Here is a 23813-nt window from a genome sequence, read left to right as displayed (position 1 = left end):
GGAAGAGCAGTACCCAAATATGAGCACTTACATTCTCCGAGGGTCACAGTCTTTGATCTGTGAGCAAAGATCCCACTGAAAGCAGCTGGAGTTCACCAAATGAAGTTTGGAAAGCTTTGAAAACACATGAACATTGTGTGTCGAACCATGTAGCGTGCTTTGAGGCCAAAACACTCAAAAACCAGACCAGACCTTGGTGCACTGGATTTTTGCTTGGTCCACCACAAAGCACTTCCAAAGCCTTGGTTTATAAATATCTGAGTGCCTGTCCATTGGTTATCAGGTGAAGCTAAAGGCACTTTGAGTCGGACATCAGATGTAATTATTAGTCCCTTTTGAAATAAGAGGGCAGAGAATCAGGGATATCAATCTGTGAGTTGAATGAGGTATAGAGGACTGAGAAATATTAATGACCTTTTCCCTATATAGATCCATGGCAAATGTAACGAACAGACATTAATGCTTAAGTGCACTTGCAGCCAGGAGAAATTATTATCATTCACAGTCTCATTAGACAAGGACTGAAAACAGCAGCAGAAATGCTGGGAGACAATACTAAAACGAAAACAGGCTTATAAAGATGCATGCCATTTCTATTCATTGAAGATGTTTAAATAAACACTTCTTTACTTTGGTTTAGCCAGAAAAAAAAAGGCCTTTGCATAAACCAAATGATCACTGGGATCAATACCTGCAGGTCAGCTTTGTCTTTTCTGCTGTCCTCCATGAATAGGATCTTGGGCTTTGCTGGGCAAGCTGGAATAAGCACCTCAGTGAGGTGTGGTATTTGAAAGGGAAATATCTCACTACTTGTGGATAATCCAGTTGGGAGCCTCTTTTCCTCTGTCTTTGCCATAGTGAACTACTGCATATCTCTGAGCTGAAGGAGAAAGATCAGCAAAAAGCAAGGCAGCAGGCTTGAATTCCACAGATACCATCATCGTAATAGAGCGCTGAGGAAATATATGTGTGTGTGTGTGTATTTATATACATGAAGGACTGTACGGTTTACAAACACCACTACCGTCTCTGGAGCTGGCCAGAGCAGGGCAGCTTTCTTGGGTTCTCCCTGCTTCAAAAAGCGTCTCTAAACATGCAGTACTACTGAGATTCAATAATTAGGAAGCTCGTAACAACTGCAATTCCGATACTGCAGAGAGGGAAGGGTGCAGGCTTCATCCAGCACCCATGCTCCCCCAGCCTACATTAGTATCACAGGCTGCAGTGGGCCCTTCCACTGCCAGCACAAACAGTGCTGTGGCCACCCTGAGATTTCCCTGATAAAGGAACAAAGACCATTGCCTTCTGCAGGAAGCTCCTATTTGAAGATGATCCCGGGAAAACAAGTTAGTGATTCAGTAACCAACAGCTACACCAGCTAAACAATATGAGAGAGAAAAGCAGGCCAATGAATTTTAGTGTGTCTGTGTAATAGGCAATCCACCATTCCTCCTGTGCAAAGCTGCCATCAATAGTCAGGAGCAGACCGTTTAATTTGCACACCAGGTCCAGGACCTGCTCCGTGAGCAGCCGCTGGTCCAGGCCCTGCACGGCTTAGCCCACAACAGGGCAAAGTCAGACCCTGCTCCTTGGGGTGGGAATAGCGATTAGAAGAGCAGGGACCTGGGAGGAAAAGTCTCCCTGAAGTCAATGGTCGAGGCAAATTCTCCAGCACACCAAGATCTCATTAAAACTGCCCACAGCGTCTAGCCCACAAAGTACATCTAGTGCAAGGAGAGCAATCCTGCTGCTGTTTTGCAATGCATTACAAAATACCTTGGCTAGCAGAAAGAATTTGAGGCAATTCGGTCCTGAAGAGCCAGGTCGTGAAGAGCCTTCATTTTTCCAGCAAACTGGATTTAAGTTGACAAATAGTAACTGAGAGAAAAAAAGCCTGACAAAGTAAAGGAGAGATGGAGAAACCGACAACATTTAACTTGATCTTCAACGGTGTAAATCTGTCAGTACCCACCAATGACCACAAGGCCATATGCCAGTTTTCACTCTGAGATACCGTAACTAAGACATTTGGCTGGTACCTCACATTGGAAAGAAAGTTTTTACATTTAGAAATGTAAAACATTGTAACATTTAAGGAATTTTGGCTACAGCCCACTAGCCAGCCTTCCCCCAGCTTCAGCTAAGGGATTATTTTGAATGTTGCTTTGCTTTTCATGCATCTGTTGCCTAAATCAATGTGGAGGCATGAGGGAGGGACTGAAAATTGGCCCTAGAAATAGCGGTATATTTTAGTGTCATAACTGAGAGTCTTGGCAATCCCTGCTAACTTGAAATGTCAGTGCCATACCAAATGATCTGGTCATCATAACCTCAACTTCTGGCCATCTGTGAGAGAACAGAGATAGAGTCTCCAACATCAGATTTCAAGGCCACTGTGAAAAATTAAGGAAAACACATTTCATGGCTCGTTGGAATTTTGCTTTACCTATTTTTGTGCATTTCTTTTCAGTTGTTCCAGCTCTAGCTGCTTATCTGATCTCTTTCTGTTTGAATTGGTTTTACTTTTTCCAGATTTTCTACAATGTAGTTTACCTATCCAACTTACTTTCCTGCTTTAAACTCCTGCTCCTTTTTTTGCACCTCACATAAAACTCCCTTATATTACACAAACCTTCTGTCTGCTTTGGCTGTTAGGACATATTTCTCCTTTAACAGAACTAAAGTGGCTGATACCAATTTAATGCCACAAAGCATAAAAGACCTCAAATGGACTTTAGTAATCACTGATAATTTCCACATCTACCCCTTGTATCTCATACCAAATTTTTAAAGTTTGGAGTGAAGTAGATTAAATAAAACAGAATCCTACTCTTCTTCTCTGTTTCTGGATAACTAGAAATTAGAAATTGAACTTTACAGATGAAGGGACATTTTTCCAGAACAGGTGTCTTTATGAGCACAACCCTTCCTCCATCAGGATGGCAAAAATCTCATACACAAACAATACCCACAATTTCCCAACATTTTCTGAATACAGTCAAGGAGTTTTCCAAGTGGTTGGGTATAAACTCATCCACAGCCTAATGTTAGCCCACGTAGAGATTGCAAGTTCCCCCTTCAATCCACTTCTCAAATTCTGCCAAAACCCTCCCGAAAGCTTCTCTGTGAATACACATGGAAGATCAGAAGTCTGGTCTCGCTAAACTGCTTTCATCATTATGTTTCTGGTATTCACATTATGGACAAATGACCTAAAAAATTTCAGTTAAACACATAAATGAGGGTTTTTTTAAGTTACAGAATTGCTTTCAAAACCCACAAACCTGCAAAGGGAAATAGGATTTGCTGGATCAGATAAGATTACTAGTCTATCTGGTCAGGCACGTTCAGTGTGTAACTTTTTAGAAAAGAAAATTAAAATGAGAGGAAGTGATGGTGAATAATTTTGCAGCTCAATACTGAATCACTTTTGAAGATATTTTAAGAAGAATTCAATCCAAAATCGCAGTCAAAAGAAAACAATCTGGTCTTTTTATTTCCCTATTTTTTTCTATTATGATCAATAGATAAATTCTACCGTTCACACCAGCGTGAATACAATTTCTTATGCTACCTAGGAGTGATCAAACCCTGCTTTGGAGCAAGACCCTGCAGAGTTTCAAGTATTTGCTATGCACATCAAAATATTGCCATGGTAAGGAAAATGCATGTGCTTGTGCATGTAAGCAAATGCAGAAAAACACAAAACATTTTCTTTATTTACAGCTATATGACTGAATAAAAACAAGCTGCTTTTCACTAGTCTCACCACAGACATAAAATATTTCAAACTCCAGGACTACTGAGAAACTCACAGTTCTGTTCAGCAGTCATCATTCTCCAAATTTACAAGCCTAACTCGGATGGTTATTACTGGGATGTACCTGCCTAAATCCCTTCCACAGATGGGAGAATGAACACTGCCCATGCCAAGTTTCAGTCTGGACTGAATTTTTACAGCTGGGTCATAAATTTGCGGATTAAAAGGGTTCTAATGGAAACACAGATACAGCCTTAACTACAGCAACATGAACAGCAGCACTGTAACACTGCACAGGGGACAGTCCGCATTATAAGCAGACTCTACCAGGACGTTACCCAAAGTTGCATTATTTCTCCCCAGAAGCGGAAGGAGGCTGGGACATGCAGGAACCCCACACCAGGTATGAAGTTTCAGTTCAGATGTTTTTCCAGAAACAAGTCAAATTTTTATGGGCTCGCCATTCCTTTAAATTTACTGCCCCAGAATGTGAAAAGCTCAGCCTTCATCCCCCTCCTGTTTCTACCCGGTCCCACCTGCACCTGACTTCCCTGCACTCATCCCCTCCTGGTCACACTTTGCTTCACTGCATATAGATTAGTGTGTTAATAAGTGTCACCGGAGACAGCGGTTACTGGTGAAGGAGATGATAGATTTCACATGTAGAAGTCATTCACTGGGCAAAAAGGAAGGGTTTTGTCCTTGTAATTTCTCTTTCTTTTCCATGCAGGTGCCACAGGCAGATGTCTTGGTGCAGGGGCAGAGCCAGCTGGAAACCCATGTGAGCCCCAAGGAGCACAACGGGCACATTTTGGCATCGGAGACTGCACAAGTCTTGCTTCTAAGCCAACACTGGGGTGATCTGCCTCCAGCCATGCCTTTGCACTCAAAAGCACTTTCCAATCAGTGATGTATAAAGTTAAGTGTGTGATTTCAAAGCTATTTCTGATGGGGTGACAGCACATGTCTTTATGTTCCTATCTTTGCAAACACTCTTGTGTTTTGTTCCTCTTTTTCTCTCTTTCATGTTTAAAATCGTGCCGGATTTTTCATGTTCATTGGCATGCATCCCCTCTTCGGCACAAACAGCTGATAATCACGTTTTGCAGCCAGGTTTCCTGGGTAGAGGAGAGAGCAGACATACCCTCCTTCATGCCCCCAGATGCGTATCAGGGGAAAGCTGCTGTGGCAGGGTTCCTCTGCTTGCATGTCAACGCAGCACAGGGTGGCCAGGCTACAGGGACGATCCACGGCACACAAAACCACACTCCTGCCCGATGCTGCACCACTTCGTCCCTGGCTGCTACACCAGGGCTGCAGTGCCCAGCGCTTTCTGCTGCTCCGCTCCAGGTGGTGCATTTCCCCATTCTCTCATCTCGTTAATTCTGCCCTGAACCCTCCTCTGCCCTCCTCGTTTGAGTAGTGCTTCCTTTCGCAAGGCATGCAACCGCTCACAGTGGCAGTGGCTGCAGCCAGCTGGCATTTGCAAGGCTGAGGATACCCTGAATCGGTGCAAAAGCCACACCAGCTGACACACTGCAAGGCAGCATGGAAGCCTGATGTTTCTGCTGTAAGTGATCTGCACAGAAATTTGGCTACTGGGGAAAATCCTGCTCAGGCAGTGTTAAGGGAGAAGGAATCACATCCATTTCACTAAATCAGTTTTCCCAAGCTGTAGTTTCACACACTCTTTAAATACTCCTTAAATTAACTGCTAATTTTCTTACTAATTTCCCTATTATATTCATTACTAGCCATGCAGTCTACAGCTAAAACTGGAAAACAGTCTGATTTATGATCATGTGCTTTTCCATGCACATAATTTCCTGAAACATTCACATTTGGGCTGGCCCCAGGTTTTAAGACCAAGCATAATTCTGAAGACATTTTGAACAATGGGAAAATGGGGATAAATATTTCTTTCTCTTTGAACACACACCTTTGCTAAATGAATGAGGCCCAAGGCTTGCCAGGGAACAGCCGTTGCTGAGGCCTGGAGCATTGGCTAACTCTAAAGAGGAGTATTAAAATATATAGTTGTTAGCGGTTGGTGACAGCACCATACATTTTTCCTGCTGTGTCTGAGAGAGGTCTTGGGCAAGTGCAGGGGTCTGCTGCTTTTTTGGCCGTTGCTGTGAATATTTGCATTGGGAAAATTTTAATGGTCTTGGAGAAACAGAGGCAGGCTGCTGTACCAGCACAGGCAGCAGCAACCTGTGGTCACGGAAACATGGCTGATGCCCTCATTTTTTTGGTCTCTCCTGATTTTTTGGTCAGATGTCTTTTCCATTTCAAATCATTAATGCAAGAACATCCCATCCTCTGTGATGATAAAGCTGTCAGGAGTCCTGAGACGTGCTGCTCTGAATCAAGCTGACTTGAAGAAAATTCTCTGCAGCCAAACAACTGACTCAAGCTAGTTTTTACTTAAGTATGGGGAAAATTTGCCATGACATCAACAGAAGCAAAATCAGCAGAGATGCATATGCACCTTCTCTGCTCCGTGAGGTCTCCACAGCAATTATACCCAAATTATATCCATGAATATGCTGCTGTTGGAAGCACTTCTGACCCACACATAGCCCAATCTTCAGAATCCTTTTTTTGGGTTACTACAAAAAAAAAAAAAAAAAAAAAAAGCCACCCAAAACATTCATAAACTCAACAAACATAAATGTCCATCTGAAAAAAAAAAATAAAATAAAATAAGGATGCACAGTGTTTGCACCCAGGACCTGTGAGAAAACAAGTATTCTCTTCTCCCACAAAACTTACCATTAAAAGCAGGGTGGGGAGGGAAATGGCTCAGAAGAGGTAACTGCCATGAGGGCCTCTTCCCCTCCTGGCAGGCTGGCTCCAGACAAAGCTCTACCCCACCCACTGGCAGCCCCTGGGTGCCCAGGCTTTTGGGAGGGTGCTCTGCCCCCAGCACTGTCCATGCTCCCAGCCCACCCAGCACACTCTTCCTCCGCTCCCCCACCAGAGAGAGGTTAAAACTGCCAGCTTTCCACAAAAAAGATTCAATTTTGATGAAGCACTGTTTTCCAGGGTCATGTAGAAATAAACCTGACCCATTCCCCTTGCAGCTCAAATACTAAGAAAGCGAGAAACTAAAGGGAATTTAAAAACTGCTTATTTGATTTTTGCTGTTCAAACTAAGAAATGCAAAAGTGAACAACCAACTTAACTAGCAGGGAGCAGGCAGGATCTTTAAAATTCTCAAGTTTGGGCTATCACATCTGGTATATTAAACCTGACACTGTCCCTGTAGTAAAGCCATTTCCTTTTAATCTTTCTTTAGAAAAAACAACATAATAGCAAATTAAATGCAATCCTCTCCTCAATTCTCAATTCCATGCTATTTCAGTGTTGACGAATCAGGTCATGTAATAATAAAATTCCTGCAGAAATATGATCTTAACTGTGTAACCTTCAAATTGCAGTTACGCTGCTGTGTGCATTTAATACTGTACTCGACATTCCCCTTTTCCATTTCACTTCTGGATGACATTAGGATCTACAACAAGGACGTCCTTCAGCTCTCCCAGATTACCATTTATTTTAAAGTATCCCCAAGGCCTCCAGCACGGTTTAGATCAAACTTGAAAAAGTTACTTGTACTAGCGGTTTTTGCGGGTCCCTCGAGTTATTTCTGAAAACAGGTTCCATTGTGTTCATATTATGCTTTTAAGTTTTATAGCCCATTTTTAAATTACATGTTAATTTCTAAAAAAGTTAAATTGTGAGGAAAAGTTGGCAAGGACCACACAAAATCACAGCACTGTTCTGCAGCTTGTGTGTGTCTTTCTATAGCACTTATGTGCATGGCTATACCTTTACATTTAAGTGCTCTGTATGAATGTGGGTCTGATCCTGCAGTGTGCTGAGAGTCTCATCAGAGGTACTCAGTGTGCTGCAATAAACAACCCAGGATCGTGCTTTATAAATCACAAACTTTGCAGGATCTCAGTGAAAGAGAGAAAGGAAGGTGAGAGGAAAGTAAAAGGCAGTAGTAATGAAAACATCAGAAACAGAGCACACTCCTGAGTATAAATGTCTAAAAATAGAGATCAAACATCTTCAAAAATCAACCAGTCATTCAAGAGCTTTTTAAAGCCACCCTCCTTTCCAGGCCTTTAGTTTCCTCACTATTTTTATTTGTTCTGGTTTTTCTGCTGTGCTAAGTAACATATAAAGTGAAGTCAACGAAAATCTGCCTACAGAAAAAAGTTAGAAAATTCCCTGTCCTGCCATTTCTTCTCTCTTTCTCTCATTTTAATTTTTGCTTTCATTCACCAAACGCAGCTCACCAGACAGCGATATCCCAGAAAGTTGGGATTTTTCATTTCCTTGTGCTATAACAATGCAGAACATTTTGTTCCCGCAGGTGACTGACGATAGGGTACTCACAGAGCAGTGCAGCGTGATTACAGAAAAAGTCAGCATTTTAGTGATCCATAAACCAAAGACTGACATTCCTGCTTTAGATTTATATCCAGCCTCACCATAAACATTATTAGCTCTTTTCCTTACAGATTTCTGGAGTGCTTTTTGCAGTTGGACTGTTGTTTCTGCGTGCGTTTGTACAACAAATACAGATAGGTAAATCTGGTTTCAGTTATTCCTGTCACACAGAGAACCTGCTGTGAATGACAGCATGCCAAGGAGTTAATGAAAACTTGTTCTCCAACATGGATTTTTAACTAAACAAAAACACTGGACCAAGCCTTTCAGTGGTCAGTTTAAGACACATATTTTACCAATTATATATATTTATATATTATACCTGCACTACGATTAATCCAAACTGAAATTCTCTGCCTTAAGTGAACACATTTGCGTATGTCACGTTATACACATAAGCATATCAGCTTACGACAGAAACGCTTACATATGTGACACATCCGAGTGCGGCTGCGCTCTTTCCCGGCTGCTCCATTCTCCCCGCGGCAGCTCCCCAGCTCCCCGGGCAGGGCAGCCGGAGCAGGATGGGGTGGCCGGGGCAGGCAGCACCTGTGAGGGAAGCGGTGCGGGATCGCTGCTCCTACCCCAGCACCAAAGCTGATTCCCACGAGCTCACAATAATCATGCAGAGGTATAAAGCAAGGCCGCTCTCCTGACAGTCCTTTATATAGCCTGCCCTTGATCTTTATGTGGAATTTCCCAGTTGCATGAAGCTAAAGTAGCATATGGTACCGCGTTTATAAGCATGTTAATGACTGAAATGGGAAACAGTACAACCCGTTTTCCTTATAAACTTTAAACTGCAATTTCTTGTTTTTGTCATCGGACACTGCACTCGTACCCTGTTAATTTGGCGCGGGCTCTTGAGACGCACATGGCCACGTTGACCCCAGGCACTGCGTGAGCAAAGTCACTCCGGACACACTAATACACCTGAAATCAGGATCCAGAACATGAACCAGACACCGTGAGTAAGCTTTCTACTTATGATCTGCTACAAAAAGTTGCTTTTCCAGGGAGACACAATAAAGAATTTCCTTCAACACCAATGACTGCCTGCTCGTAGGAGCACAGCAACCTTGACAAATGTTTCTCAAAAGTAAAATGTCAATCAGTTTTCACTCTGTGCTTTTTCAAAATACTACTCAGAATGTCTTCATAAACTAAAACATCTAGTAGAGACCTCACAATTCTGCTTCAACCCCTTTGTGTTAAAATTAGCTGTTTCACTTAACAAAAAATTGCAGCGGGGAGGTCCTTGTAAGTGGTGACATCTCACTTAAAAACACACTTGCCGCTTTCAGGAAGGTGTGAGTGGTAGTCAGCCATACCCTGTTGTTTTGCTTCACCAAAAGGGATTACAGCTATTTTTGAGAACACAGATACAGGTCTGCTACACAACTGCACTGAGAACTGCCATCCCAGATACTCAAATTACAGAGAAAAGACATAAAAAATAAAATGTCCTTATTTATCTCTTCCTACCTAACAATCATTTGGATAATTTCATCTGTTTGTAAATAGATTTCAGAAATGGACAATAACTTGAAGATATCTGCTTTGTTCATGAAAGGTTCAGTTCCGGCATGTCATAGTAACAACAGAAAATCATTAATGGGACTGTAACCTTGTAGCTGAAAAAAGCCTATTTGTACCTATTTTTTCCTGAATGTGCACACAATTATAGGAAGGGTATACCATATAATATAGTGTGTGCACATGATCTTTTTCTTTCTATCCGCAGACTACTGCTTGCCTGGAAGTGTAAAAAGAATAAATCTGTATCCTGAGAGCTGCTGGTGTGTTCTCATCAAAGGCACAGCACTTCAAAATGTTAGCAAAGATATTTAAGAACTGACTTACATACGATCTCAAGAGGCGTTCCAGGAATGTCAGTTATGAACTTTAAGGACAAATATACTGGTTTTTAGTCATTCCAGCCCAGCTTGTGAATGCACACAGTTACCGTATGCCTGTCTCAGCCTTCTCATTAAGGACCATATTTTTCAGTGCAGCTTGAAACTTGGCAAGAAGAACTTAATCCAGTAGCAAATTTATTACAATTTTTAAAAAGTCATTGTGTCCTTTTTTAAGTTATGGTATAAAAGTACAGAAAACAGAAGTTTACATATCTGAGCTGCTGCATCTGGTCTTGAGTAACTTTTCACTTAAAAATAAAACTTGGCAGACAATACACCCATAATGTGGACCAAATGCATTTGATATGTTGAAAAAAAAGCTAAATGAACAGAGACACTTAATTTTGAAACTTATTCACTGTACATGCACTATTCTTGCTCCCCATAAGATCCCGTTTCTCTATGGAGCGCCCACTCCCCCCTCAGTCATCCCCTGACAACCTGCACACACCAATGTCCTCCTAACTCTACAAGAGCACTCAGCCTCCTGAAATCCTTGTGGCTCCACCACAGGGACCAAAAAAAAATCACATGAAATGTGCCAGAAAAGAGAGGGTAAAGGCTGAAAACTTGAGAAATTGCAAAGGCAAGGGGCACCCAAACCTGCCTGCCAAGGAAGCCAAGGGGAACCAAGCACAGCATCTAAACCTGCATTAACTTCAGTGCAAAGCCCACCAGTACTTTTCATCAATATGCATCCCAAAAGTGATGCTGCCTGCACGGTGGTTCTTGGGCAGAATAACACCCCAGAAAAGGCCCCAGGACAATGCAAAGGGCTGTTGTGATGAGTGGAAACCCCACTGGTTGAGACCTCCAGAGTTTGGGATGCAAAACTTCACTTTTTCAAAGATAAGGGGACAGCCTTTGCCTTACATCCCCAAAGAAATACAGAATAAGCTTCGCAAGAGGAGCCTTCTAGCACTCCCTGTCCCACAGGGACCTGAGCGAATCCTGATCTTGTCCTGATTTACAGCAATTTACTGGCATGAACCAGGCAGTCCCATGTGCCTTCCTCTGACTGGTAACAAAGCCGATGATATAAATCATGCTTTTCTGTTTTTATTTATAAGATTAAAATAATAAATTATGTGTAACCCTTCAAAAAACCATTAAGCTAAGATATTTAATGGCCAAGTCTGTGGCCCCTTAGCTCAATGCACTGTGTCTGGAGAGTGATGTAGACATTGGTCTAAACTAACCTTTCTAAGACATGCATGAGCACCACAGGGCCACGCACTGGAGGAGACACTCTGAGGACAGAAAAGATGCTCCACCACAGAGGAAGGTGTTCACGTGTACTCCACTGGGGAGCATGTGGCTCATGGAAGTGCCACAGACCACTACCTTGAAATTTCAAAGCCCTTTTCCTCCCAGCTGGGGCCATGGAGAACTCCAGTCCTCCTCTAGTCCTCACTTATTGTAATAGAATGCTCAAGAGTCCTCTTCTTTACGCTTGCCTTAGTGCTGCCAAAACCATCCTGTGTCATTTCAAAAATCGGCCCTGTAGCTCCGTTCAAAAAGCAAACCAGCCTCACAGCAGTCAATAACAGCATTTAACTTCAATACTGCATATGGAATTTCTCCAGTGAATGAAAGGGTGGACGGAGTTATCCACTCTCATACGAGAAGATTGACACTCACAGGAGTGATCTACTCATAAAATGCACAATCAGGTGACACTCATTCCAGGTGACACCATCCACCCAAGCTGGTTGTATTAGAAATGATGCAGAAAGAATCCCTTACCTGTCCGGTAGACAAAATTGCCTTCTGTCTCTGATGATGACGGAGACACCAATTCTTCCTCAAATTCATTGGAACTAAATGAACCAGAGTGATTCCTTTGCCTTGTTTTTTCCATCATAGCTGCATTAGTAGCCATGACATGTCTCAATGAGTCATTTAGGTAACGATTCAGTAAGCTGCTTTTGTATTTGGGGGGTGACACGTAATCCTCATTGGCACTTGTTTCTGGTCTCACTCCTGTTTTTATTACTGAACTTTCAGTTTTAATCACAGTGTGATGAACTGGTTTGTTATATCCCCCTTCATTCATATGATTTCTTGGAGGATTTTCTCCATCTGAAAATAAAAGAACAAAGATACAGTAATACACTGAATACCTAATATTTAACAAGAGGCTTTCTCTTCTTGTTTTAAATTGCTATATATATATAACTAAAACTAGACAGTAACTTTAGACTTCAGCATTAGACAATGACTTCCATTTTCTTCTGTTCACACATTGCTCACAGTAGTTCTCAGGATTCTCAGATGTTCCAGCTATTTCAAATTAATTAACTGTAGAAAACAGTCTCTGAGTCTAATTTGTTCATGAGCAACACAAGGCAGGTAGAAAAAAACTGGGAAATGCCCTAAATCAATGATAAACATTTAAAAATATGTGTGAATAAGCTGAATTCTTACGATTATAACTTGAAACTTGGTTCTTCTTAATACTACAGCATATTTAAGTGTATTTGCTTAAGATGTACTCTTTTAATTGTCCTGCAACCAATGTTTTAAAGGGAAGTACATATAAGAGAATGTGAGTACAAATTGAAATTAGAACAAAGATAATTGAAACTGAGTACAACTTGAAATATATTCTTCTAAAAATTCACAGCTTTCTGATAATGTTCTGTAGCATTTGTTCCTGTCAATATATCTCCTTGTCACAACTGACTGAAAAAAGTACCCACAGACATGATGAATACAAATGTTCTATTAAAACATATAGGGTGCTATTTAAAAATTCCTGTATTTGTTAATTTGGATAAGAAAGAGTATTTCAGTGCACCTTTTAAGGAAAACATTTGCTGGTAAAATATACAAAACAAATAACAGCAATATTCAGTTTACCATATAATAGGCCCCACTGAAGTTAATCAGATTGTCTTGTTAATCAGATTCTTTTGTTAATGATGTTATATTGCTACAGCCCTTCCATCAAGGAAAGTAACACTCAAGAGATTTCTCATTTCCCTAAACCAACACACGTAATCAATTATTCCTTTAATGTAGATTGAAGGAATAGCCTTATAGAATCTAATGAACTAAGTTATCTTTCTAGTAACAATGTCATACAAAACAGGCAAGTAACATGCAACCAGACTGTCACCCTGATTAACCTACACAATCCTGCACTGCAAGGCTGCACAGTAGTTGGAAGCCAAAAATGGAACCTAATTCACAAAAAGTAAAGGTGGATCTACTGAGGGCGTTTTGTGAGAAACCAGAGCTAACTTAGGGTATCTGATACTTTCTAAACAGATTTTATCAGTTTAAAATTGATAAAAAGAGCATCAACAAACCTTCAGAACATGAGTCATCGCTGCTCACGCTGAGTCGTTCAGCATTTCCTTGAACATACTTGTTGTACAGTTTTATTCGTAAAGCCCAGCTAAGATCTGGTTGCCTGACAGTATTCTTCAGGCGACGTCTTGCATTGGCAAACCAGTTTGACACCTGCTTACAAATGAATGTATTAGTTTCCCTTGAAAATGATGCAAATAAACAAATCTTACCTGCATGAGCTTTATGTAAGCCCTAAGAAAACCGTAAGCAAGGGAAACATGAACAGGAGTCAGTGAAACTATCACTGAGCAGACCAGGAACCTCAGACAAGAAGGCAGGTTCAGGCTTCCCACCCTTCTTCACAAGTGTTAGCAAACCCACATTATTAACAAGGTTTTAATCAAGGTGTCCCAAAATACTCATTTTATATTCATCTTTTTTTTAATTTGAAAGACAATGCCCTGAACTTTCAATATGAACCTTCAATACATCACTAACATCCTAAATTAAAACTAAAAGCTGATGTTCGGTAATTTGACTTTGACATTTATGTAGGCTACAATAAGGCTGTTGAACACAAAAACCCATTCTGAATTTGGCTACATAAAAGCCTAAATTCTCCCTCATGCTTTATCAGTAAATCTGACAGGCAGTGGGTATCAGGAAAGTCTTACACAGAACACAATGTACTTTGAGTCACTGTAGAAATCAACAATTTGCTCTACAGAGCAGCAGCTGTTATGAACTCTTTCTGCTGTAGAAACCCTAAAAAACAGGGAAGATGCAGATTCCTCTGAAGGTGACTACTAAACAAGAGACTGGCCTGTCTTCTTTCTCAGCTGCAGATGAGTTTTCTAGAGTTTGACATTGCAAAAAGGATACACGTTAGTACCCTTCTAACATACAGGGTCAGCACAAAGTCAGGCTCAAACACGAGGATTTCACAGTGCTTTAGGCACCGAAGGAGCAAAAGAGCATGGTATAGTCTTCTGTGTCTGCAGTGCTAATCAGATCACCAAATGGGATGCATGTACTTGCAGTGACTTTGCATGAAAGCATATCTGAGAAAATGCTGGCCTTGATTCTACTGTAACTCAGAAATAAATAAAATAGGAAATACTGATACTGACAGAGTGACCTTAACATAACCTTACTACGAGCAAGAGCAGAGGCAAGCTACCTACATCTAACAATATTTGTTTAATGATAAATCAGGTCTTAAAAATGCTATTTACTCCTTGCAGGAATACGTGTGTTTTGACATGACCTCTGCAAGAAGGAGGCAGAGTAGCATTACTTGCAAAGGAGAATGTAAAGAATGTCGGGAGTCTATAGCCACACTCACATCTTTGTGCTGAAAAACTACACACACAGGAAGCCTACTGCATTCATATTCTGACCTGTGAACGATCTTACCATTTAATTTATGTTAACCTGCACAGCAAGTTAACACATGGTTTACCAGTACATGCTAGACTGTAGAATTCAGTGTTGGATTTTGGCCCTAGTTTTGTCATCTGTCTATTGTAGTTAAGGTTGTCTACTGTAGCTAATAATTTTTGGATAATTATTCTGGATCAATAATCACTTCTAGGGTGATTATGAGATAAATAAACACTATCTGCTTAAAGGAAAAACAAAACTTCAGTTCAGAGTTCCACCCAGAACTTAGTCGTAGCACCTTAAGCCTGTCAGTTTGATGTTACTTAAAATCATGTTTTCATGAAACAGGGTTCCACCAAAAATACAGTGAGCCCTGATGCCAAAGTGCTCAGATGCCAAACACATAACTTTACACACCATGTAGTTTACTATGACAGGTTAGAAGAGCAAAACTGTATCTGGCAGAGTAAGTAATTTTCATTCTCTTCCAAGGCTACTTGTTTGTATTAATCATATTAACACGGCAATCATTGTAGTAAACCAGAAAGGGTGGGCTGGAATCCATCCACTTTCTAATGCTGTTAACAAACTCACTCTAGGCTGCTCAGCAGAAACTGCAGTCACCTGGCTGCTGCATGATTTAGTGTAACTCTGAAATCAAGTATGTAATGATAGGGATGGATCAATCCAGGGCCCCACTGAATATTACAGCAGTTACTGCAGCATCTTACAAAACTGACAGCTTTCCAACCTCTCATGAGAAAGATTTTGTTATGCTCCATTTCATTACATACTGAGATATTTCATCAGTGAAGTGCAATGTACAGAAAAGAAAGACAGGGCAGTATTAGTGTGACTCATACATAAAAGCAATTAAATTTAGCAGGAGTGATTTTTGCATGGTACTCTCAGTTTATTTTGGGCTCATTCTTCCCATGCCAATGCCTTGCTTTCTGCATATCAATATGAAAAGATGAGTCATATTTTAAGTCTTTTGTTATGAGAGGAGGAAATAGTACTATTTGATCATTATGAAAGAACCTGAAGTCAGCGTTTACAAGAACTTTCTGCTAAAGCACAAAGCAACAAACTCACCCCCAAAACTCTTGTCCCAAATGCAATTACAGCAAGGCCCATTAAAGCTGAAGGTAAGTTAGCCAAATGCGCTGAAGAGATTTTTCGGCTAAATCTATGGTGTGGTATCTGTGGGTGCTTTCTTGCTTTTGGACACTGGTGTATACAGCTGGAAAATCCTGATCTCTAAGACAACAAGAGATTCAACAGCTCTCCCACTTTTCAGTCTTGGACAACCTCCAGGTGTGTGGACTGGAAGAGGCTGCATGGCCACAGGCTGTACCAGGCAGTATGCTCACCCTGAACTCCAGCCACGGCCCGGGTTATTACAGGCTGTTCCTGGCTCTTTTAAAGCCAAGGACAGTTTTGTCACTAATTTCAACCAGCCCCAAATGTTACCTTGTGTATCCATGTGGTCTTTAAAACGTTGCATGCCTACTGCTGTAGGTCCCACTCACTGCAAGTGCCTGGTTGCACCACACTTAAGCCATTACAAAAAGAAACAACCAAAGCTGCCAAAAGCCATCCATCCTTTCCCATGTTCCCAAGTTACACTACTGGACTTCCAAAAATAATAAAAAAGCCCAAAACAATGATTTACCTACAAGCCAGCAGGAAAATCTTTGTCTCGGAAACCTCCCAAAGAACTAAGTATCTTGAAAAAAAAAAAAAAAGCATGATGAAACTCACTAAGCTTGTAAAGTAACAATCATGTAGCTCTTCCAGAAGTAAAAAGACAAAACCCAAGGAGACGGGTAATAGATGTGCTTTCCAGCATTCATATTTTACAGCAGCTCAGTCATTCCCAAAGAGCATCAGGTACTTATATCAGCATCATGAAATATTAACCCTCTGGCTTTACTTCTGAAGAGACTCTTCAATTTTACTGCATTTTTTTCTGCTTCACTGCTTAAGAGTGGCCAAAGTTTCGACAGGGGAACAGAAATCAATCGATTCTCCTCCTCCAGTAATGCAGATATGCCTTTATGAATCTGAATACTATTAAATCCATACCAGCACATGACCAATATAGTAATCCTAGCATTGCAAAAAACTTCCCATCAACAATACAGCCATTCATATTACTTTCTGGAAGGAATATACAGCCATTTTTCTTTTTTATTTCACAAGAACATCTAAATCAAAATTTAAATGAAAATAAATCAAGCACTGTGGTAATAATACAAATGAAAATGTAGCATATTAACAGGACAAATTATTGGATTTTGAATTGGAATCTAATTGGAGTAAAACATAAAATGCCTTTTCCAACTATATTGCTTTTTTGGTTTCCTGCTTTGGCAGTTGGGGAAGCAGAAAGCTTTGGACTGTTGGAGTGAAAGCTGCAATAACATTTGCCTTGAGGACTCCCGAAGACCTTGTTGGCCTGCTCAGGAATAAGTCAGACTAGAATTTGCCCCAGGTTTTGCTACTACTTATTAAGAATCAAGATGATTTATGATTCCTGTGAAATCCTACCTCCTTGAAAGAGTGTGGCTTTCCTTCTGCAGTGCTGTCCGACACGCAGCTGGAACAGCTCCCTTGCTGTCCCACTGCACCCAGAAACAGGGGGTTAAGCCAAAGTATTAGTGAGGTAGAATAAATTAATTTAAAACCAGTCAACTGGGTGATAGCAAAAAAGTTGTTGAAGATTTGACATGCAAATACTGTCAATAATAACAGTAGAAAACAGGGATGGATGTTCACCTTCTTATCTCACAGAATGATCAGTTTTATCTATGCCACAGTCCTGCAAAAGCTCCTTTGGATCGTTGGTACATACTGGAATAAGGCTCATTAGATGAACGGAAAGCACGTGGAGAAGAGTTACAGCTATATTATCAATACTGTGGCCAACATCATCTTCCAAGGTCGGCAATCAGGTGAAAAAGAAAAAACGCCAACCATTCATTCCCTAAATGGCACTTTGGCGGAAACTCAAAGGGATTTTCAACAGTATCTTTTTCCTTCCCTAGGGCTTCCAATGACAAGGCATCAGTACATGAAGGATGCTGGGAAGAGGCAACAGCTGTCAGCAGACAACAGCCTCCACAGGAGTGGAAAGCTGTGAGGGTAAGCGTACGTTCCCACCAAAAGCAAACACCACGGGACAGCATCGAGAAATGGAAGAATAGAAATATGAAACAGATCAGCAAACGTGAAGGCGTGTAACCCGGAGAAAACATCATACACTGATCCCTGGCTCAACGATGTCTGGTGTTACTAGATTAGTAAAGCAATCACAGGAGACCCTGGTTGATGCTTTTGCAAAGTGCCCCTGCTGGGACAGAAGCAAAGCTTTCCAACAGATACCAAAGCCCAGTCCAGAGCCTGCTCTTGGTTATACCACTCAGCTGAAAGAGCACGGCCTTCGGGGAAGCTATGTCTGATGTACCCAGTGTGGCTGAAATCACAGCCTGGCACCTTCTCTCTCACTCTCAGAGAACAAGAATTTTGATCTGGATTACAGTCTTGTTCTTTCTGGGCATCCAAAAAGTAGATGTGGGGTGTGTGTTGTTTTGTTCTTCCAGGCTCAGGAATTATTGCTAGGGCCAGACATATGTATTTACCTCTTGCACAGATGCTATTATATTCCTGGATTAAAAGAACATTGCACCCAAATGATGGAAGAAACATGTGGGGTTGTGCTTCTGTAAATGAAGATAGATGTTTGCACAGCTCTTTCAAATATTGCAGTTCATTGGAAGAAGGCTGGTCAAATCCAGCTTCAAGTGTAAATCCACTAGTCACGGGGGTCTAAGAGAGATAAACATAGTCCTCCACAATATTTTTTAATTTTATCCTACGCCTTAGGTAGGTCATAAAACTCTGTGGAGTAGTGCCCGTGGCTCACTTGATGCTTTCATAGAGGTTAACACAACATATCCCCATCAGGATTTATCAAAGCTGCCACGAGAGACATACTGCAAAAACCCACCAGTTTCTTCCCCTTGCCTGTTTGTTCTGAGGCATTTGTAAAAGAACGGGAGAACTCACCAAGATGTCATTAATGTGAAAGTCTCCCAACATGTATTCTGGATGTATGTTTTAAATCTCATGTAAAAATGCAGGAATATTCTAAAAGCCACCGTCCAGTAAACTACTCCTATTGAATTGTGGCATTGAATGGATAGTGTTTATGTAATCATATTTTAAAAGTCTGAGCAAACCTTTCATGTATATTTTTTAAAAGCAAGTGAAGTTGTTTTAACTGTATCTTCCAGTTATAACTGGCATTTTATGAGACATTAATATTATTTTTGTCAAAGCTACAGCGTTTTTTCTAGTGCAATAGTTTCACAGTGAGGTACTAAAGTGTAAAAGTTTCCCATTTTGCCATTACTAGGATTGAAGTTCATAGCAAAGGCTTTTCGAAAGGGGCACTCAAAATAATAATAATGCTGAATTACCACCTTCTTTTTCTAATACTTCATGTTATTTTGATATCTTCATGTCCTTTAAAGCAACACGTAATGTGTTAGGCAGAGCACTGAGGACCCGATCCTGCAGACACATGTGTTTCATTTTATGCACCTAGCAGTAGCTTGCAGTAAGGAAATTAGATTATTCACAATGCATAAATCTTTGCAGCATCCAGACCTGAGATAGCATCACTCAGCAACCGATAGCATTTAACCACATATTTCGACAGAATGCCAGATGGCAAAGAGAACAAAGAAGTAAGATTTATAAACGCTTGCAGCCAACTTTATACCTCTTACTGCAACACAACTGCCAGTCATTTCAGGGGAGTTTCACCTGAAAGCAAAACAATTACTCCCCACGTCTAATTACACTGTAAAGCTAATTCCTGCAAGGCTGTAAAGCACAGTCTCTGCATGCTGAGCTGCTGCACGCAGTGTGTATGGTAACACTAAGGTCTGTGCAACAGGTGATGATTATTATCAGAACAATAGAACTGTTTCCATTCTAGCCCATTTTCCAAAAGGAAAAGAGTAGCTCCCCACAACTTCCTCAGCAATTCCTATTCTGTGCTGAAATCTTCCATTCCTCTTTTTTTCTTTTTTTTTTCTTTTTTTTTTTTTTACCTGAAGATATTTAAAGACTAACCAAAAAATATTTCCACTGTATTTATGGATGAGATTAAAGGATGAGGGCATCTTTTCCTAGGAGGGAAAGCACACACCTTTTGCCGACTGCCTTTAGCACTTCCCAGCCAGGACGGCCCAGACGTGGGAATTCCTGTTTGGGGGATACAGTCCTGCTGGAAGGGGGCCCTGCTGGGGAGGGCGGAGGGGAGGATGCGCACAGGGCCCCTGGCCTTGCCGGCTGCACCGACGACCCCGATAGCAGCGCTGCCCCCCGCCCAGCTCACAGAGGGGCTTTGGCTGATGCTGCCCCTGTCCCTCCCGTCCATGACACGCCCCAGAGCGGCCGCCGGCGGTGGGGATGGGGGTTCCCTTACCTGCACCAGGGTCATCTGGGAGCCAAGGGCCAGCAGAATCTTCTCGGTCTTGGTGGGGTAGGGGTTGTCGCGGTGCTTGTAGAGCCACTGCTTGAGCGGCCGCGCCATGTCCTGCAGCGCCTGCCGCTTGTGCCGCACCTTCCCGCCGCTCTGCCGAGCCCTGCCGCGGAGAAGGGGCGCTGAGGGCCGCGGGTGGGGCGGCGGGCACCTGCCCGGCCCCCCCTCCCCGGGCCCCGGCCCCGGCGACGAGCTGCCCTGCGCGGCCGCCGCTGCGGGTGCGAGAGGCATGCAGGGATGCCGGGGACCCTGCTCGGGGGGGGTCCCTGCTCGGGGGGCTGCCCCAGCCCCGGGGTGCACCCCGCCCGGGCCTGGCCCTACCCGTGGGGAGCCGAGCCCCCTCCTCGCGGGGTGCGCGGGGACCTTCCACGGCCGCAGCCCTCGGCCCGGGCAGGCTGCTCCGGAGCAGGCGATGCCCGCAGCTCCCCCAGCCTCCCCGGTTGGGGGGAGCGGACCCCGCGGGGAGGGGGCGCTGGCCGCGATGGTGCTGCGGACGCGGGCGGCTCCACCGCGTGGGTTTCGGTGGGGTGAGGGCTCCGCCGGTGCGGGGTTCGAGTGTCCCGGTGCTTTCGGTGCTCGGCATCTGCCAGGCGTGTGGCCGCTCAGTCTGTTTAGAGGGGGGCTTTCCAGACCAGGGGGGGCAGCGCCCGCCTCGCACGGCCCCGGCCGCTCACCCCGGCGCGGCGCAGCCGGGCGAACAGGGCTGCGGTGCGGGCTGAGCCCCCGCCCGCCTTTATCTGCCGCTTATACTCAGGGACGGCCGCGGCGCCGGGCACGTCCCGGGTCATCTCCCTGCGCGGAGCCGGCGGCGAGGAGCGGTGCCGGGGGAGCCGGCGTGCCGCTCCCCGACGCCGCCGGCAGCGACGCGAAGGAGCCCTCAAAGCCGCGGGAGGGAAAGGTTAAACCGGGGGGAATAAAACGCAGGGCCCGTTAAAAACTAAACAAATTTTTAAAAGAAAAAAAAAAGGGGGTGTTATTTGTAAAAAACGGTCGACAATAAAAAGCGAGTGAATATGGACCGGGGAAATCGGAAGGAAAACCCCGAGGCGGGCCGGGGCCGGCGGCGCGACGGGCGGGCAGCGCGGCGCGGGGGCTCCCGGCGGCGCCGGCAGGGGGCGCCACGGCGCCGTGACGTGACGGGCCGGGCCGAGCCGAGCCCAGCCGGGCCGAGCCCCGCTCAGCCGAACCCGGCCGGGCCGCGCCGTACCGGGCCGTATCGGGCCGGGCCGGGCCGGGCCGAGCGGCCGCCGGCGCTGCCTCGTCCCGGGCTCCCTCCGCAGCCCAGCTCCGCCGCGATCGGCTGCTAATAACATGTCGATGAAACATAACCTGCGCCCTACCAACCAGCACCGCCGCTGAAAGTGAGAGCTGATGCAATCGTTAAGGTGGAAATTCGGCAGTAAAAACAGCTCCCCGGGATTTCTGGGTTTCGGTGCCTCCCGACTGCGGTCCTTAGTCTCTACTTGGTAAAGCTGGCCCGAAATGTCTGGTCCGCGCTCGCCAGTTCAGCCCTTCGAGCTACGGCTGACAACGCGCCGGAGAGAACACGTCCTCTCGTCACCTCCTATTTCACCTGTTCCAGCACCAAAATAAAATCAGCCGCAGACGGCTCAGCCTCAGCTGCCTTTTTTTGCTTAGCAAAACCGCCCCTAACATCACCCTGCTCAGCCCTCGCCCGGCACCGCGCTAGTCCGTTTTAAATCCCATCCCAAGGAACGCACCGACAAGGCAGCTCCTTCCCGGCCGCCCGCTCAGCGCGCTGCGAACCAGCGGGGACGGCGAACAAGCGCGGGGGGCTCCGCAGAGCCCCGCCGCGAACCGGCTGCCGCGGCCCCGCCGGCGGGTTCGGCCTCGCGGCTGCCCCGGCCCCCAGGTCTCACACGTTCCGCCTCGCGCCTCTGTTTTGGGGGCTTTAATGACATGAAGCGCCCGATGAAACCGGACGAGCCCTGCTTTCCCCGGTTTGTTTTTGTTTGGCGGCAGAGAGAGGGAGGTCAAACACCGCAGGACAGGGGCGCCCTGTCTGGCACATTCCAGTCCAATCGGACGCCTCTGCATCACCTATTACCGGAATTTCCCACCGTAGCTCTGGAATGAGAGTCACGGAGAGCATGGACCCCGGGGCGGGGGGGCAGGACCCGTCTAGAAACCCCTCTCGCAACCCCAAAGCGGCTACGCGGCGGCCGGGAGCGCACCCGCGGAGCCGGTGCGCGGCGCGGAGACGAGCGCACGGCATACCCCGTCCGCCGGTTGCGCAGGCTGAGGCTCTCCTTGATGGACGGGCTGTCGGGGAGCAGCACCTCGGCGTGGTGCGGCCCTTCCACCACCCCCACGTAGGGCCGGCCGCTCCGCTCCCGCTCCTTGGCGTCCTCCTCGAAAAGCACCTGGCCGCTGAGCTTGCTGAAGACGATGGTGTTCATGGTGGGGGGCTGGGGGCCGCCGCTGGGCTGGCGGCCGGCTCCGAGGTGCGGGGGCTCGCTCTGCGCTGCGGGGAGGCGGCAGCGGTCACCGGGCAGCCGCGCCGAACCGCCGAGACCCGCCCGGCGCGACCGGCGGGGAGGGGGGGCAGCGCGGAGGCACCGGGCGCCGCCTGCCCACCCACGGGAGGGGGGGCAGCCCGCCCCTCCCACGCCCCCCGCCCCCCAACCCCGGTCCGCTCTGGCGGCCCGGCCCGCTCCCACGGTCCCCGCGGCCCGGCCCGCTCCCACGGCCCGGCCCGCGCCCGCTCGCACCTCGCCGCCGGCCTCCGCCGCGCTCCTCGCTCCGTGTCGCAATAGTTCAGAGCGCGGGTTTTCTGTTGGGTTTGGTGTTCCTCTCTCGCTTGCTCGCTCGCTCTCTCTCTCTCCTTTTTTTTTTTTTTTTTCCCCTTTCCCTTCCCCTCCCCTCCCCCGGAATGATTTTCCCCTTCCCCCTCCCCAAACGGGGAGGGAAACAAATTGTTTTTAACGACCACCAAATGCGCAGAGCCGGCGCCCGGAGGCACAGCCGCCGCGCAGCCACTCACGCTGTCGGGACCGCCGCTCCCCATCCCACGGGGAGGGGGCACCGCCGGCGAGGGGACCCCGGCAGCGCGGCGTCGGGGGGCGGTGCGCGGAGGGGCGGTAGGAGCCCGGCGAGGGGCAGCCGAGGGGCCGGCGGCGCACGGCTAGGCAGCCCCGATGTGCACGGAGGGGGCGGGGGGGGTCCGCCGGGGAAGGCGGCTGAGGACACCGGCTGGGGTCACGCTGCCCGCGGGAGAGACCCCCGTCGGGGCCGCGGGGCACAGCCGGCGCGGCGGCGGCCGTGCTGGCAGCCGCGGTCCTGCGCCGGTCATTAACGCCGGCGCTTAACGAAGCCACACCAGGAAACATCTTCCCCCAGCCTTCTCCGTCGCTTCTTGTGTGTCGTGCGTGTGTGTCCCCCGTACAAGGATTATAAATTAGACCGCAGCCCC

At 45.6% G+C, this 23813-nt stretch overlaps 1 protein-coding gene across 1 annotated transcript in view; it reads right to left on the bottom strand.

The window, feature by feature from the left end:
• The window catches only part of MKX (mohawk homeobox), a 47893-nt gene extending 25019 nt beyond the window's left edge, over positions 1 to 22874 (bottom strand). Inside the window, exons 1-4 of the mRNA XM_074897965.1 lie at positions 22619 to 22874; positions 20324 to 20483; positions 13458 to 13611; positions 11890 to 12225 (exon numbers count right to left, since the gene is read on the bottom strand). Coding sequence (XP_074754066.1) covers positions 11890 to 12225; positions 13458 to 13611; positions 20324 to 20483; positions 22619 to 22800 — 832 coding nt within the window. The 5' untranslated portion in view covers positions 22801 to 22874. The remainder of the gene's footprint in view (positions 1 to 11889; positions 12226 to 13457; positions 13612 to 20323; positions 20484 to 22618) is intronic.
• Between the last annotated feature and the right edge of the window lie 939 nt (positions 22875 to 23813).

This window comes from Athene noctua, chromosome 2, assembly GCF_965140245.1.
Source record: "Athene noctua chromosome 2, bAthNoc1.hap1.1, whole genome shotgun sequence".
In the NCBI taxonomy this organism is placed as follows: domain Eukaryota; kingdom Metazoa; phylum Chordata; class Aves; order Strigiformes; family Strigidae; genus Athene; species Athene noctua.
The sequence above is the reverse complement of the archived record's forward strand: the minus strand, read 5'-3'. Positions and strand labels throughout refer to the sequence as shown.